This window comes from Cylas formicarius, unplaced genomic scaffold (assembly GCF_029955315.1).
Source record: "Cylas formicarius isolate icCylForm1 unplaced genomic scaffold, icCylForm1.1 PGA_scaffold_2__14_contigs__length_35257938, whole genome shotgun sequence".
Lineage (NCBI taxonomy): Eukaryota > Metazoa > Arthropoda > Insecta > Coleoptera > Brentidae > Cylas > Cylas formicarius.
In genome coordinates, this window is record NW_026844319.1 from 27371579 (window position 1) to 27389697 (window position 18119).

The 18119-nt window shown below is 32.4% G+C and overlaps 2 protein-coding genes across 2 annotated transcripts; one reads left to right on the forward strand and one right to left on the reverse strand.

The window, feature by feature from the left end:
- Positions 1-301: 301 nt before the first annotated feature.
- Positions 302-13513, forward strand: LOC132697937 (uncharacterized). Its single transcript, XM_060663714.1, has 4 exons — positions 302-463; positions 11214-11308; positions 11714-12029; positions 12082-13513. Exons 1-4 carry the CDS (start codon positions 440-442, stop codon positions 13105-13107), a joined length of 1461 nt encoding a protein of 486 aa, XP_060519697.1. The 5' UTR covers positions 302-439; the 3' UTR covers positions 13108-13513.
- Positions 13514-13600: 87 nt separating this feature from the next.
- LOC132697938 (uncharacterized) lies at positions 13601-17586 on the reverse strand. The gene is made up of 4 exons (XM_060663715.1): positions 17411-17586; positions 17275-17342; positions 15426-15522; positions 13601-13929 (listed from the first exon to the last, which is right to left on the reverse strand). Exons 1-4 carry the CDS (start codon positions 17420-17422, stop codon positions 13840-13842), a joined length of 267 nt encoding a protein of 88 aa, XP_060519698.1. The 5' UTR covers positions 17423-17586; the 3' UTR covers positions 13601-13839.
- Between the last annotated feature and the right edge of the window lie 533 nt (positions 17587-18119).

Consider the following 18119-nt stretch of genomic DNA (forward strand, 5'->3'; position numbering starts at 1 on the left):
GCTGCATGGAAGAAAATGTTTTTTTAAATTCCATTTGAACATTAAGCGTTTGGTTCCGCTTGCTTAGGAAATATTAGATACAATGTGTAACAAAATAAGATATTGCATTGTCTTGATATGTCGTCAACGCAGCCGTTTCAAAACAAATTAAATTAATAATTATTTCAAGCACGCGTCTCAATCGTCATCGCGGTAGTGTAATAATTGAAACAGATACTTTCTTCCTAGCCTTGCGCCTTGGCCTTGCGTTGCATCATTGCCGTCTCCTGCGAGAAGACGCAGGAAGACAGCGAAAGTGATGACCCCACCTCTTCGGCGTTGACAGCGTCGAAGAGCCCGAACCTATATAACCGCGTCAAGCACGCCGTAGTAGACCAACAAGTTTGTTGTTTTTTACTAGCAAACACCCCGCAGCACGGTGTCTAGGGGTCCTAGAGCCATGAGGGTCCACCGGAACCTAGTGGTTAGTGTTACCTTTTTGTGCTTATTTCGTTAATTCTTGGATGATTTGTGAGGGGTTTGTGTAAATCAGTGTGTTGCTATTTCGGTTAAATAGGGCTTGTTGCTAAAAGACGCAGTAGATTTTTGAACAAATTTTAATGTCTTACTTATTTTAACGCAGTGGACCGAATAAAGGAAGGAGAATTGTTTTCAATGGTAACGAAAACCACGAACTTTTGTTCTTAGTCCTGTTTATATTAATTCAGAAAAAAAAAAATTTCGTATTTTTTGACCCACCCTTCCAGTTGTTTTAGTTACCGGTTTATTATTTTATTCGTCTTTTTTTTTAAACAACCTTTTGTATTTATCGAGTTAAAAACAAAGGACATGGGTTTAACCAAAGCATGTGAACAACCTTGCACAATAAAACAATTAACTTTATTAATCATCCTTATCATCAACTAATAGTAATAATGTCATTAGAAACTCGTGAAACTGACTTCAAATATTTTACAAATGTAACGGTTGGTAAGGTATGAAAATATTTTTTAAATTCCATTTGAACATTAAGCGTTTGGTTCCAATTGCTTTGTAAATACTAATACAATGTGTCCTGTTTATATTTATTCAGAAAAAAAATCATTTTTAATTTGTTTGACCCACCTTTCGGGTTACAGGTTTATTATTTTCTTCTTTTTTTCTAACCAACCTTTTGTATTTATCGAGAATCAGTTTCGAAGTATAATCAACTGAGACGACTTTTAAAAGTCCGAAAGTTTTCAGATTAGAGGGCATATTTATAATGGTGCCGTTTTTGAAACACTTAAACTAGGAAGGTTATTCTTACAAATTTTCGATATGTGGTGACACCCAAACTTCTATGTCGCGCATAGTGATTGATAGCCCCTCCTGAAAAAAGTGAAAGATTTAATTGAAATCCCTTCTTGCTAAAATATCTGCAAATCCAACAATAGAAATTAACAAAAATCTCAGAACCAGATTTTCATTACCATTGAGGTTGAAATTAAATCAAATTAAAAATTATCCACCTATTGATACTCAAGTTGGGGAAAAATCAAGTGCATAATTTTTTTCTTTTTTTTTGAAGCGAAGATACTGTCGCGATCCTTCTTTCTGCTTAAAACAAGCTACACGCCCTGATATAAAATAATGACGAACCGAAACTGCATATATTTGGAAGTAAGAAATGTTTCACTATCATTAATGAGGCAATGATATTAAAAATATGATACCAAAAAACTTTCGGCCCTTCATTTTTATAACTTTATTTTCTCGAAAGTTTTTTGGTCACAAAGTATTAACAATTGGCCAGCAGTTGAAAATCGATGAGACGAAGGTATAGCTCTACATTTCGAATAATTATAGTGTTCATTCCTTTTTTAATAACAAGTACGTTTTTGAATTAACACTCTGTAGAGAGTATTAATATTCGGCTGTGAGGCAGTATCTGTAGTTGGTTCCCCAGTTGGTGTAGTATCTAAACGTATGAACCGAAACTAAGCTTAATAACTGACCTCATATAATGTAAATAAAAGCTCCAACAGATAGCTTATCCTCATCCGCACCTTCAAAAGCAAAAATCTGAATCATATTCTCGGTCTTTATGTATTGCACGTTATTAAACATCCTGCAAAAATATTAGAAAGAAAATTTTAAAATTTTATGTCAGCTGTCCGTTGAGTTCTGTAATAATCCATTCTACCAATGTGAAACAAAGACTGACGAGGAACAGAGGTACAGAAAATTGCTTTTGAATTTATTGCCACATCTGAAATAGTATCAGCACTCGCTCTACTGTGGTCCACTCGTGTCAAATAAAATTCGTGACTGAATGACGTTTTTACACTTGCGGCATGAAAAATGTTTAACCAGATTTTTCTTTTTATGTGCCATAACACTATAAGAAGGTTTTATAAAAAATTTGATATTAAGCGCCATAATTATGAATAAATCAAAATAAGTTTTTCTGTTCGTGGTATATGCTACACAGCTATGGATTTAAAATTGCTATTCCGTATTATTTCGCAGATTAGTTTTAATTAATGCCGTGTCAACCCAAATTCTGCGATGGAATTAGTTCCAAAAGATTTGCTTCGTAATTTGGTTTTCGGTTAGTTTATCAGCCCGGAACTATGTGCAAAACAGGCGACTGGAGAAACTGGTCGATTCTTAGAACAATCAGTTCGAAATTAACCGCAAATTATATACTATTTTAACGCTTTTACTCTGCTCGGTTACATCCTTGACATCTGCACTTTTTTCTTTTGCCACTTAATAAAAGTACACATAGATACATAAATAATTTATTATGTTACGTGTGTACAGGTCGGGCAAAGTTAAACTATTCACAATATCATTTTTCATTTGAATTGCAATTCATACCTATTTTTTTATCTTCTAGTTCTAACAAATAGATAAGGGTAACGCTTCTCTTCCAAAGTGAATGCTTCCGGAAAAATTGCTATTACATAGCGTATAAATTTCGTGAATTTCAAAATTGAAGTTACCATTGCAAGTGCCTAATAACGACGTATTGAATATATAGGAATTCCCATTTAACCGCAATCGGTACCCGCTAAAGGATTGAACAAATTGTTTATATAATGGGTGTAAATATTGATCACTTTCTTTTGATTAACGTGACTTATTTAGTTAACAAACAATTGCTTTCCCGTGGCTTCGTGTAACCGATATTTACTTTTCTCGTTATCCGCAAAAAATGTTTTATGCACACATTCGAAAGCAAAAAATGATAATTTCCCTCCACACCGTCACTCCTATCCGCCTTAACTGCGTTTATCTTCCTTGACGTACGCATTTTCTTATTTATATTTTCTCACTTCTTTGTTGTTGTTAATATTCATAAATAATAAACATCTAAGCTTTTAAGGTAGACTAGAACTAGACCCGAAACATTGGCGAACGAAAAAGCTCAGACGAATTCTGCAGGAATTTCAACTAAGTTCAGAGGAATTCCAAGAAATTATCAGCCTATCAGCATTTAAATCTCCTTAAAATCGATCGAAAATTGTTCGTATATTTTCGTAAACAGATATTTTAAAATGCACTACTTACAAATCTTCTGAATTCTTCCTTCGCGAGTAGTTGATGAATCGAACTTGATGACGTTTCGCCGATCATCCTGTTGGCTTCTTCAGTCCTTAACTGAATCCGTTCGATTCGTCAACAACATTCGCAGGTGGACTTCAGAAGCTATTTTAAATGGTTCCATCCTCATTATCAGTTTATTTCGTTTTTTTTTAATTATATAATAAATTACTCTTAATTTTTTATTTTAGTTGATAGTTTTGGTGACCCATAACAAGAGTGTGAGAAATAGAGAAATATTGAAGCTCATACCAATATCACTTAAACAAAGAAAAGTAAATCATTAGGTGCTAACCTTAAATAGAACAACAAAAGAAAATAAAAGACTGATATTGTAAATCCTGCTGGTGACTTTAACTACAGATTTGACGACGAACCCACAGAAATGTTTGTAATTGCTTAAGAATTACATGGACACTAGGTATTTATATCTAAAACGCTTTAATGCTCTTAAAAATTAATCAAAATCTGCAAATTGCGTTAAGCCCAATGAAGTCGAATAAATAATTGACCTGAGGAGTGGGGGTAAATTCATAACTGAAAATTCATACAATATATTCTACGGGCTAAATAGTTTTTGAGGAATTTCTTTCTGATATATTATTGAGTAAAATTGATAATATTACAAAAAAAGTAATTATATACAATAAATCAAATTATTAGGATTGAACGGGACACCAACACAAATTGTATACTTAAGTGGTTTCCTTCATGTTTAAAGGTATTCTGAAGAATATCTGGCATAAGAAGTTTTTTTATCAGTGTTCGGTAGACAGAAAAATTAAAATTCTAAACTTCTTTGCTTTGCTGATGCCACTAACGGTGCCTGTTGATTTTGAGCTTGAATAATGTGCCAAATTTCGTAAACTTACATGTTGTTTTTAGATTTCTAGGTATTTTAAGGTAACAAAAATTCTGCTAATGTGTGTTTTCCTTCCTTTTCCGTAATATCATCTGTGGTCATTTTTCAGACTTGGTTAGTTTTATTATTTTCGCACCCTTAGACAAACGTTAAAGTACTATCATGGTTTTAAATATATCGAAAACATATATTCGCTCCAAAAACTCGTGACTAAAGTACCGGAAATGTCTGACTCACGATTTTAAGTGACGTGATCGGTGCATAATTGAGTGTTTTCGACTAGGGAGTACAGAAAATGTATTTTTAAAATACAGAGATTTTTATATTACCGTTTTCCTACATCTAACTGCGTGTCTGCCCCAGTAAAATGTTTGTACAGGGCGTATTAGGGAAATTGGACGGTCACAGAAATTTGAAAAAAAAATTATTGAGTGTTAAAACTCGGTTTCTTGAAAACATTCTAATGGTTACAATTCAAATCTTTTTTGTTTAATGTTGTTTGCAAGGAAAGTGGTGGGGAGTGCTCAACTCAACCTTAAATAAATGGTAATATCTCAAACAAAGCTTAACGCATTTTAATAAAATTGGACTCTTTAAAAAGAATTTCCCTGGCTATGTCTGACGCTGCTATGAGTGCTTGACTTGCCACCGCACAGGGCTTTCTAACAATCTCAAAAATACAAATTTCCAAAAAAAATGTTTCATGCAATGATATTTCCTTTTTCACGTTATTGGATAGTCAAATGAGGACGTGATCTCAGTATCTATATCCTAAATTAAAATATAAATAAAACAACTCGACGCTCAAAAAAAGTTGGATTTTAGGAAAAAACACAAACTTTACGATTTGTTATTAATTGCTAATTTGCTAGAATTAAATAATTATTTAGAATGCCAAATATTTAAAATTTAAATAAAATTTTTTGCTTTTCTTTTAATTTTTTTTATAATCCAGAAAATTACCCAGTAGCTCACATTACTACGTTGTGATACGCCTGCCCATTTATAATTAATTCAATAATTAATTATGTTTAGTCAACTATCAAAAGCTAAGAAATTGTTGAAAACTATTTAAGTAACTGATATAATCATATTTCGATGACATAAATAAATATTTAAAACAAAAATTTAAAAAAATTAAAGCAATTATTGTCAAAATGCAAAAATGTCAACTACAGAGTATGTAATAAAGATAAATAATTTTTATTTTGATTTTAAATGTCATTTAGCATTTTAAACAACAAACTACCGTTTTATTTAGTCAATTTCGGATAATTACACATTAATAACTGCCCGTAAAATGGCAATTTTTTCCAAAATCCAACTTTTTTTGAGTGCTAAGTGCTTTTATTCATTTCATTAATTAGGTTAGGATCAAGAAATGGACATCCGATATTCACTGGGTTGTTGGACCCTTATTTGACTAATGACAAAAAAGGCCTTAGTTGCATTTATTCTTTTTCCGGAAAATCATTTTTTAAGCGATTATATCAGGAAACCACACTTGGTAGCAAGATAAACAATTTGCAAATAGAAATCTTCACACTTGGCTTCCAGTTATAAAACAGCAATCATTTGAATTTGTCTCAGCTTTCAAAGCATGATTGGTAATTTATTTTTTTTAAGGCAAGTTTTAAATTCCAATTCAATTTTCAGCATTTTGCTTTAGGCAATTTACTTAATATTTAATTTTAGTTACTCCTACTGGGGCACGCGGTAGATTCCTAGTTTCACTCTTTTCGACCCATATAATCGGGTTTAGTCCTTTTATTGCTGTTTTTCCTGTGGTGATCTTTAATCGAATACCTTATTCTCAATTAATTGTGCTGGTTATTATCGATCCTATATACTTATACATTCTTGTTGTTATTATTGCTTCAACTTACAGTCACGGCAAACCGAGACTATTTAACAAGAAAGAGAGAAGAGAATACTATTAGCGATTTAAAAAAAAAATTGGCAACGAACCTTTATTCAGGTGTTCAAATATCCTTTGCACCTCTCTTAGGGGTGTACATTGTTGTAAAATCTTTTATTACGGTTTGATTTCGACAAATCTTTTTATTGGATAGACCTCTCAAAAAGGCACTAAAACTAAGGGACATTCATTTTATAGGATCGTCTTAAAACAACAGCATTAATAAATATTAGTATTCGAAAGATGTTAAAAAAAAATTAAAATATAAATTAACGAGTGAATTTGACTGGCGAATAGTCGCTTTTCCATGGCAAACTTGGTTTCAGAAAGGAAACAGTATGCCGACGTCAATTAATTTTGATATTTCTGTTATGTTCATTATTAGATGAGGATTAAAAATCATTTTTAATTAAAAGTTACATCGTTGTAAAGTCTGCTTAGTTCATATAGAATCCTCTCTAATCATATTTAATTTTAAGAAAATCGTTAGTGTCATTCAACAAACATTCTAAGTAATGCTTAAGCGTGGGGCCTGCGATATTTCGAACACCCTGTATTCAAAATTAGTATAGTTAGGTTTTATGTAGTCCTGAATAAGAAATCGTTGACGCTTGATTCTTTTTAAAATCCGTAATAGTACTTCTCTCTATGTTGTTAAATAGTCTCAATTAGCTAAGACTTCAAGTTGAAGCGATAAGCAAAACAGTACATTTCTAGGAGACAAAGATTTTGCAAGGGTGTACAATTCCTAAGTGGGACACACTGTAGATATCCTTGTCACTGTAACTTTTCTATAAGTTCCATGTTGCACTCATTGCCCTCAAAGCACTCCACAACTTATTGAGGAATACAGTACCGTATGCTTTTTGTAAGTCGATGAATATAATGTGGCGTTTCCAAATTATTTGCATTATGTTTTTCAAAAGATACAGCATCCGTTATAATAACTCACGCGTCATCTCGCGGAAACACGCGCGTATTTATAAATATGTATTACGAAATTTCTCTTCGACCGACGAATATTCCCAATTAGGCAATCGAAAAACGAAAGTGAAATCCCCCGTGCCCGATAAACTTCAATGTTTATATGCGTCGTACGCCGTTTTGCTCTATAATTTCACCTTTAAATTGGAACATTAGCCGTGATCGAGCACCTAAACGACGGATAATTAATTTTAAAAGCCGTTCATGTGTGCGTGTGTGGCGGAAAAAGTTCGCGCTCTTCGCTCGCGTCTGAAGTTCATTGCCGTACTTTCTCCGGTCGGATGAAACGCGTTCCGGGACCGTTTATCTATAAATCGTGAAAACGCGTGGAATCTTTCCGACGATTTCTTCCGTATATGTGCAGCCGGTATTTTCTACATACAGTGTGTTCCACTTAAGCACCGTACACCCTTGTAAAATCTTTGTTTATGGTTCGAGTTCTCTGATAAATGCACTAAAGTCTTGTTTTGCTAATTGCTTCAACTCAAAATCTAACTAACAACTAACAAAAGAGAGAGAAGAGAGAAGTACTATTAAGGATTTTTTACAAAATAAATTGGCAAAGAATTCTTATTCAGGAGTACTTAGAACCCAACTATACCAATTTTTGTAATGTTTCGATACAGGGTGTTTGAAAAATCGTTTGTGCGCAAAATGTTTGATTACCTACTAAAACCGTATGTTTCTTATTACATCAACCTGAAGGCATGGCTAACGGAGACTAATATAATTTATGGCTCAATGTTGATAATTCTTTTTTGTTGGATAGATTTCACAGCAAGACACTAACGATTTTCTTAAAATTAAATACAATTAGAGACGATTAAATATGAACTAAACAGATTTTAGAACGCTGTTTTTTTTTTTAATTAAAAAGGATTTTTCATTCTCAAAATGTATTGAGGTCGACATATTGTTCACTTTGTAAAACCCAGTTTGCCATGGAAAAGCGAATATTCAGCAGTCAAATTCACTTGCTACCTTATATTTTAATTTTGCTTACATTATGTCTTTCGAATACTAAGAATTATTAATGCTGTTGTTTTAAGATGATTATTTTTGACATTTGTATAATTAAAATTTGTTAAATCTTAAAATCACATACAAAATAATTTTTATTTACAAGGTTTACAATATTTATTTCTTTAAACATTCAAAAACTTGGTCATTGGTCTAATTACTTTTAGGTACTCTTGAACACAAATCTGTTTTCATTTTCAATATGAAGAAATCTCTAAAAGTACTTCTCGATTTTCCGCTTCAAAAAACTGTGTCAGTTAGCCATCACTTTAGAGGATGCTAATATTAATATGTATTCATCCAAAAAGAATTATCAAAATTCAACATTCTACAGAAGTAATGCTTAGGTTGATGTAATGTATCCAAAAAAAAAAAGAAATTATAAAAATCAAACCGTAATCCAACATTTTACAACGATGTAAAGCCTTAAGCGGGGCGCAAACGATATTTCAAACACCCTGTATTGTAACATTATAAAAATTGGTACAGTTGGGTTCCAAGTACTCCTGCCAATTGCCAATTTAATTTTTTTTTTAATCCCTAATAGTACTTCTATCTTCTCTCTCCTTTGTTAAATATCACTTGGCCATGATTTTAAGTTGAAGCAATAAGCAAAACAAGGTTTTAGTGCATTTTTCAGAGACCTACATTTGTGTACATTTCTTAACTCTAGATATGCCGGGTTACCCAAACCCGACGGCCTATCAAAACTAGATTTTCAAAAATCTAGTCGCGGTTCATCTCATTTTGGAACATTCGCGAATTAACTTGTTACAGATAGAGATGCCAATTTATTTATTTTTTAATCCCTAATAGTACTTCTCTCTTCTCTCTCTTTTGTTAAATCTCACGTGGCCATGATTTTAGGTTGAAGCAATAAGCAAAACAAGGATTTAGTGCATTTTTCAGAGGCCTAACCAACAAAAAAAATCTAAATCGAACCATAAACAAAGTTTTACAAGAGTGTACATTTCTTAACTCTAGATATACAGGGTTACCCAAACCCGACGGCCTATTAAAATTAGATTTTTAAAAATCTAGTCGCGGTTCATCTCATTTTGGAACATGCGAAAATTAACTTGTTACAGATAGAGATGTTAAATAATTCTAAAAAATATGTGTTTTTATTTTTATAGACCCGAAAATTAAAAATTTTACAATAATAATAAACAGTACCCGAAAAGACTCTAAAATTTGTGAAAGTCGTTCAAAATAGCAACTTAACTGGGTTGATCATGTCGAGACAGTTTGTGAGAAATTGAACTGCGATTATTATGCTCTTATAAACCTCAAACATGCTGTAGATAACAAGGCCTTTTAAGTGCCGATGTTATTCAATAGTAAGCTATAACATAAAAGAGAATCATAAGATAAATATTTTGGTTGAAATCCTTTAGAATCATTTGGGCCGACGTTAAAAAAACATGATCTCATTAATTCGCATTTACTTACTAAAGATACTGTGTATTCTGGCGTAGATATTCGTATTACACAGTAGGAGACTTAAAGATCAGACTAGAATTAGATGTCAACTAAAATTAAATGCTTATCAAAAATCACCAGAATATGCAATAATTACCCTCAGAGTTGCGAGGGACTACCAGTCCCTCCATTTATAAGAGAAAATTGGAAACTTTTCTGGTAACACAGGCATTCTATTACTATATTTATGTTTTTTACCTTGCTTCTTTGTCCAACACATGTATTTGTATCTAGTTCAATCAAGCTTGTTATTATTATTATTATTGTTATTATTATTATTGTTATTATTAATATTATTGTTATTATTAATATTATTGTTATTATTATTATTATTATTATTATTATTATTATTACTATTAATATTATTGACACATCTACTAGAATCACACACCACGCTCCTTCTCTTAATGGAGTTCCATGTATTATGTTATTATTTTTCTAGGATTGTATAAGACATTCCACAACTTTGTATGTAAAATATAATATAGCTGCCTTAAGCAATTTTGAAAATAGAAAATTAATTTTTAGAAAATTTGACGAACATCAACTATTATGAAAATATTTAGAGTTTAACCATTTCAGGTAAAAATCAGAAATTCAAATTTTTTTTCCATTAAGTATTACATTTTACAATACCTTTGGATCAAGAATGAAACATTCCTTATATTGTAGTAATTCCATTGAAAATTCCCAAACTTATATTTATATATTTAACAAAATTTCAAAGATAGTTGAAACTCAATTATTTTTATAATCGATGCTTTTCGCACCACAGACCACATTCAGTCTTTTTTTTTAATACCTTTCCATCTCAAAATTTAGAATTTTCGTACTTGATTAGTTGGCAAATCTTCTCTCAATCTATCCGAATTACTTTATTTTATTTAATTATTAATTAATTATCTTATTTAATCCACTGACTTAATCCTGTACTTTAAGGTGCAACTCGAGTACTGGTTTTCAAGTAAAAAGTCTATTGAAAATTTATTAAATTCCGCTATTGTCTGGTGTATTAAATACCTTGTTGTACAAAAACAATCCATAATAGAAAGGTAAAAAAAAGAAGGGCAAAATACTGACAAATCTCCTACCTGAAAATTAAAAATTTTGAGGTTGTTTTTTTTTATAATAACCGTCTATGACCATCTGTTATATTTTGTGTTTCGTTTTTTTGACTTTGAAATTCGAAGAGAAATAAATAAAATCGTTCATCATCTATTTAATTAACTTATTTAATAATATTAATGAAACAAAATGTATGTGCAGTTGGTCGCTAGCTTTAAAATATTGGTAGTATAGTTATCGATAATTAATAAGTTTTGAGCAATTTCAATATCTTTCTCGTATTTTCAATAATTCTGTGCCTTTTCGTTCAAGGTTGCTCTACTGGTAACGCTACATGTTACGTGGACATGCGGTAAAGCCGTGGTCAGCAAAAACGATGTTAATGAACAAACCGCCGATATAAAACAGTAAGTTAGTTGTGGTCATACATTATTTGTGTTAAAACTCATTGTTACTAAGACGCTCACACTGAGCGTCTTAGTAACAATTCGCGAAGATTTATGAAGATAACTAACCAAAACTGTGGAGGGTAGACGGTCACAATATTTTAAGTATATTTTGGAAATTGCGGTGTTGTCAGATCTACCTGAAAACAGTAGCAACTTCAAAATTTTAAACGAATTCTAAGTAATAACCTAATGATTAAATGATTAAAAAATTTAGGAAAAAGTTTTGTGGAAAAAATGTCTGGAATGATATTTTGCATCCGAATTTTGGAACGAAAATAACAAAAGCGACTGCACATAAAAAATGTATCCACTTTGTATATTTGATTTTAAAATTATGTTTCTACCACCATTCCGTTTTTTCAGAGCTGCACAAAGAAGAGTTGGATATGACTATACTCCTGCCGGTTTAAGCGACGGCTATGACGGAGGCCCAGAGATTCCTTCAGGTTCCGGCGCAGCATTCGGTGGCGATGCTTCCGCTCATATATCACTTGACGGTGGGGGGGTAGACGTGCAACACGTAGATGTTCACCAAGTAGGTATTCACACCGATGTGCAACACATTGCCGATGTTGAACATCATTATGAACATCATGATCATTACGATCATCACGATCACCACGACGTTGTCGATCATCATGATCATCACGATCATCATGACGGTTATTGGAAGAAAAAGGTAAGTGTCCATTACTCTTCCAATTTAGAATATTAGTGTATCTCAATCTCAGGTAACGTGGAAGAAAGGTTGGAAGAAAATTTGGAAACCGGCGCAGAAGAAAATTTGGAAACCACAATGGAAAAAATACTGGAAACCGATCTGGGTTCCCACACAAAAACCGGCATGGAAAGAAATTAAAGTACCCGATTGGAAGAAGATATGGAAGCCGGTTTGGAAACAAATTCAAGTCCCCGCGTGGAAAGAAATTCAAGTGCCGGACTGGAAGAAAATTTGGAAACCGGTATGGAAACCCATTCAAGTCCCCGCGTGGAAGGAAATCCAGGTTCCCGACTGGAAAAAAATATGGAAACCCGTTTGGAAAGAAATTTCTGTGCCCGCATGGAAGGACATTCAGGTGCCGGCCTGGAAGAAATACTGGTATCCCGTTTGGGTTAAAGAAGGTATTCATGGAGACCATTATTTAGGAAAGGATCATGAAGGTAATGAATATACGGCGCACGACATCTGGAAGAAGAAAATAGTTTGGAAAGCGGCTTGGAAAAAATATTGGAAACCAGCCAAAAAGCAAATCTGGGTTAAAGATAAAAAGCTTGAGTGGAAAGCCGCATGGAAACAAATATGGAGAACGGAAAAAAAGCAGATTTGGGTAGCTGACAAGAAGTTGGTATGGAAAGAAGCGTGGAAACAGATTTGGAGAACTGAGAAAAAGCAAATTTGGGTGGCTAGTAAAAAATTGGAATGGAAAGAAGCGTGGAAACAAATTTGGAGGACAGAAAAGAAGCAGATCTGGATTCCCGATAAAAAATTGGAATGGAAAGAAGCATGGAAACAAATCTGGGTGCCCGACTGGAAACAAATTTGGGTTCCCGCGTGGAAGGAGATCTGGAAACCAGTCATTATCCAAGAATGGTTCCCTAATCCGGATCATCACGACCACCACCATGAAGAACATCATGGTTGGGATAGATCGGATCAAGTGGACGAATTGAAGTTCGGTAAAGTGCCTACAAGTAGTGTCGTTAGTAATAGAAACACTAGTGACAATACCCAGAAAAGCCAAAGCAATAAGAGTTAGTGTTTGTTGACTGCTTGAAGTGAACGTCGTACCTTATATTACTGTATATACTAGTATGTAAATAATTTTACTTTTTTATTAGACTGATCGTAGGTTGTAACTAATTCAGCGCCGTCCGCTTGGATCGAGATAGAAATCAATTTCCTAATAGATCTGTCTGTAGAGTTTTAATGCCTCTTTGTCAAGAATGCTTTCATAAATTTTGAAGTATTATGAAAGATTTGAAGCTATAATGATAAGACGTAATGACCTTTAATTATAAATTATTAGGCGACCTATTTCAAAACGAAATTAAAATAGGCATGCAGACAGTTCTATTTAAGTGGGTGACACTTAACGCTTATTCTATTTGTTGAACTACTTTGTTAAATGTCGTTATTACATATTTAAATAAAACAAAATCAACTTCGTCTTATGTTTTTAAGATTCTGTGTTATTGAAAGAATTCCCAAGAACTAAAAAACTAAGAAACACAACAAATAAACTGTAAAACGATAACAACTTTATTGAAAACAACCACAATTGTAGGCAATAAGAACACAATACACATAATAAATAAAAATAATTAAATAAAATATCACTAGAGAATAAATCACATTTTGCCGAGCCAATTTGGAGCATCTGCTATGTACTACTTTTGGGGTTTCGTATTTAGAACCGAGAGCAATGCGTAAAGTGTACAGTTGTACATGGAGATGTTCCCCAGAAGAGTGGTGCTCGAGTTAATTGGGTCTAACCGAATTTCGTTGGAACTTTTGGTATAGGCAACCATTCTCGGGTTTCTACCGGAGTCCATACCTTTTTCCAAACCGGTACGTATACCTAAAAGGTCCCAAACATTATCAGTTCAGCGTTAGTTGAAAAAATTAAGTTTGTTGGAAATGGAAATCATTGAAATCTCCAATTTTCCATTTCAAAAGTGTTAGTGCTCCACGCCATGGAAAAGTGATTTTTACTATGTGAAGTCGAAGTTGAAGGGAAAATGAAACATACGGAAATTATAATACTCGTTTCCTAATTTTGAGCAATATATAAAGAGACATTTTCCATAAACTCTTATAATGTTCAATGAACAATATGTTTTAAAAGATGATCTGGATTCTTCATTTTCAAACGAACAATTATTCCATTTCTATCGAATAGAAACTGGAATAGCAAAGACGTCATAGAAAAGTGAGTGAAATTGTACAATGGAAAAAGACGGGTTAATGGCTTTTCTCTTGTCCATTTATAGACATGTTATTGTTTAATTATTTTATTTATATAATAATTCTTACTGAAACCATTTACATATGTCAATTTCAGTTTTATTATTTGATGATGAAACAAACTAAATATTTGTAAAAAATAATTGGCCCTTTTTACAAATCTGCTGGATTCTTCCTGCGTCAGTTTTTGCTAAGCCGAAATTGCCGACGTTTAGCCAATCATCCTGTTGGCTTCTTCAGTTTCAGTCAAGCTCTGAAGAAGCCAACAGGATGATTGGCGAAACGTCAGCAATTTCGACTGAGCAAAAACCGACGCAGGAGGCACCCAGAAGTTTTGTAACAAGTATTACCCTAGCCTCTGGAAATTTCTTTGAAAAATATAATTGGTGATTTTAGCCATTCAAAATTATTAATCATACGTATTTATATATTTTACTTATATAGGGCGGTTCAATGTTGGAAATAAAGGGTAGTACGTCAACCATCAGGGATATATCACGCTACAAATATCGCGGAAAAATAAAGTTTTTAAATTTTAATATTTTTGAACGGTACTTATTAGTTTATGAATTAGCGTCATAAATTTTCATTAATCAAGTATTTTCAAAACGTAATTGCAACAAAAAAAATATAACAACATCCAACTAGACCGTTTTTCTAAAATAAATTTATTTTTCTCAACATGCGTTTATTTTTTTATGTGGAAATATGTGGAAAAAACCTGGCTATCAAAATGTTTAATAAAAAATTTTATTAAAATTTAAAAAAATTTAATTAATAAGTACTCATTCTAATAAAGTCAAAAAATATACAAATAACATAAAAAAAGAGGTTATTAATCAACTAATTATTAGAACGTAGGTATTCCACATGCACTGTTACCGCTATAAACAGTCCATTTATATCACAACCACTTAGTTCAAATAAAATAGGAATAAATGGTCTTATTATAGTTATCTGCCATTGCTGTTAATGTGTATGACAAAGAAAAGAATCCCCATATCAGCCGGTCTGCCTCCAAAGGGAATTTACCTCACAAAATTGATATTGGCGCTACAGCACCTAATCCAGTTGAGATCGTGTTTATTACATTAAAAAAAGCATCAATACCTTTTTGACTTCCCAGTGCTTGACCCAATGGGCTTTCCATTGTACTTTCGATTTCCAAACACCGTCCAAACGAGGATCTTGATGCGATATTTCTGACCTGAACATAAAATGTGCCTAGTTATTTTTAGATATAAAATATTGTTTGGAATAGATCGACTATCTCATTAAAGATTACATTTCGGTAATTTGATAAACAAAATCCTAACTGCTTTTATAAAAATATTTTGAAAATATGTTAGGGATATTGAAAGAGTTTTTCGAATGAGTTCGGACTTTCATTAAAAAACAATGTTGGTACCGCGGCACTATCTACAATATAGACGTTACAAAGAAGTAAACATTTCTTATGATAATCCCAAATTTTCAGCTTTTTATCGCCAATGCGCGTAGGGCTAGAAGGCAATATTTAGAACACGCTTCTTAAGCGTAGGTATGGTCTGTTCAGAGATATAAGAAAGCGACCAATTTCCTTTGAACGGATTATCCAAGGGTGGTCATTAACATACGATGCAACAAAATTATTACCTTAATTAATAATTAATTATTTATTCAATAATTACCTTAATTAAAAATAATAATCTTGGATAATCCGTTCAAAAGCAATTAGACACTTTCTTATATTTATGAACAGATCATACCCATCATTGATTATCATTTCTATTTATATATCTACGCAATCTATTAGCAAAGTAAATGTCCAACGAAATTTGCGCTTAGTGTGCGCTTTTGAACTTTCGAGAAACTTATAGTAATACAATGAGTAAAAAAACTGCAATGAATTGCAAGTTTGCGGAAGACTGCCGCAGGCTCTCTGTTACAAGTTGATATTACGGCTTGGCAGATTATTTAACTCCCACATCTTGCTTATTCGCTCACCGTCCGCTCAAAGTTAGCTATTACATTTCAAGTTTTTTTAAATAAAGTCATCCAAAGTATTTTTTACGCCCTTCTCTAAAATAGCTCCATTATGCATTGTTCAGGCGTGTAGAAAATTACTAGCCACTTCAGGCGTTTCCGGTATTTTGGAAACGATGGTTTATTGACGTTTATCAATTCTGATGCATCCGAAAAACTAATTTTTGTAGAAAAAGTATAGTATGCAAAAGGTTGATAAATTTCTTCTTATTAAACACAAAAATAATCAAAGCCGTGATTAAAGTAGCGTTCATTAAACTTTTAACTTAATACACTATAATAATTGTTATAGAATAATCTTTTCTATTAGGAAAATACTTTTAATAAACTTATCAATGTCATAGTGTTAGAAATGTCATAGTGTTAGAAAAGATTATGAAGCTTTCCTCATTAAACTTCATTAAATACTCGCTCCTATACCAACTCATGACTAAAGTGACTTATATAAAATTAACTTGGGAATATTTTTGGTTCAAGCAAAGATTATATTTAGTTGACGTATCATACCTATACTTTCCATCTGATGACTAGAACAGATTTAGCTGGAAACCTTCCAAGTTAAAATTAAAATAGGCGTCTACATTTAAAAAAACAAAATAAAATGATTTCTCTTCAAACTTGAATACCCTGTTGCTCAAAAGTTAAGAGGTTTAGGATTTTTTGGAACTCACATCTTGTAATCACCTAACCAATAATACACTTAAAGATCTTACTATGTTTTTCACATAAAATTTGATTTTCAACTAATATGTATATAAAAATCCACCAAAACTTATCGTAGCTAAAACTAATGTTTCAAATTCAAATTCGAAATCCAAACAATTTTTTCGTCAAAATAAGCAGCACTTTTTTAACAAAATATTGTTTATAAGAAACCCTGTATTTCACTTGTAAAACACAAAAATTTGGCGTAATAAGCAAGCTTCGTACCTACCTGGAATTGGTGTAACTGCCACAAATCTCGGGCACCAGCACGAGCAAAACTGCAAGGAAAATCAACACCTAGAAGGAAATACATTCACCACCGAGATAATGCCGCCATTTCGTAATCATTTTTTTCAATCACTTACATATATTTTCATTTTTTTTAAACGAGGGTTATTTAATCGAAGACCTTGGGAGCTTGAACCATTTTACATTAATCGAATTGTTGTCTACACTTGCAGCGCAAGAAAATAACCTGTCGTTTATATATGTAGTTTGTGAAATTTTCTTCAGATTTGCATTTTGACATTGAAAGTGTTCCAAATTTTTGCTTTCTGGGTCGAGATGGGTTTGAAACTATTTAAAATTTAAGTCTCATACTGGACTGGTGCTTTATGATCTCTTAATAAGACATTCTCTGTTTGTTAGAATAATAATAAGCGGTGCGATGCACGACGACAGAATTAAAAAATAAAATATTCACTAATCGAATTTGTTGTGAAGAAACTCTATGTACCTACACATATATTGAGTATACATTATAATTTACTCAAACACGTACCTGGATTTACAAATAAACAATAACACTATAACATAAGAAGCATTGTTAGGTACGTGGTGGGCCAAACAACTTGTACGATTTTAAAAATGTTTAGTCCACATCACATAACAGCTGTTCTGTTTGCTGTGCGTCGGCCAGATAGGTGCATAAATAAACACTAATTACTGGTGCAACGAAGTATAAAATTAATTTATGTCAATATCGACAAAGAACTAAATTATTTCAACCAGCATTGCAGAGGAAAAATTCGCAAAGTTCTTTTTTTAATATCAATAACAAATTATGTTTATTAG

Bases quoted from the DNA above. Each gene is read 5' to 3' on its own strand.
- LOC132697937 (XM_060663714.1), top strand. From the start codon at position 440: ATGAGGGTCCACCGGAACCTAGTG. The intron at 464-11,213 runs GTTAGTGTTACC...TTTTCGTTCAAG, and splicing joins GGGTCCACCGGAACCTAGTG to GTTGCTCTACTGGTAACGCT. The intron at 11,309-11,713 runs GTAAGTTAGTTG...CCGTTTTTTCAG, and splicing joins CAAACCGCCGATATAAAACA to AGCTGCACAAAGAAGAGTTG.
- LOC132697938 (XM_060663715.1), bottom strand. The intron at 15,523-17,274 runs GTAGGTACGAAG...TTTTATGTTCAG, and splicing joins GGCAGTTACACCAATTCCAG to GTCAGAAATATCGCATCAAG. The intron at 13,930-15,425 runs GTATTGATGCTT...GGGACCTTTTAG, and splicing joins AGCACTGGGAAGTCAAAAAG to GTATACGTACCGGTTTGGAA.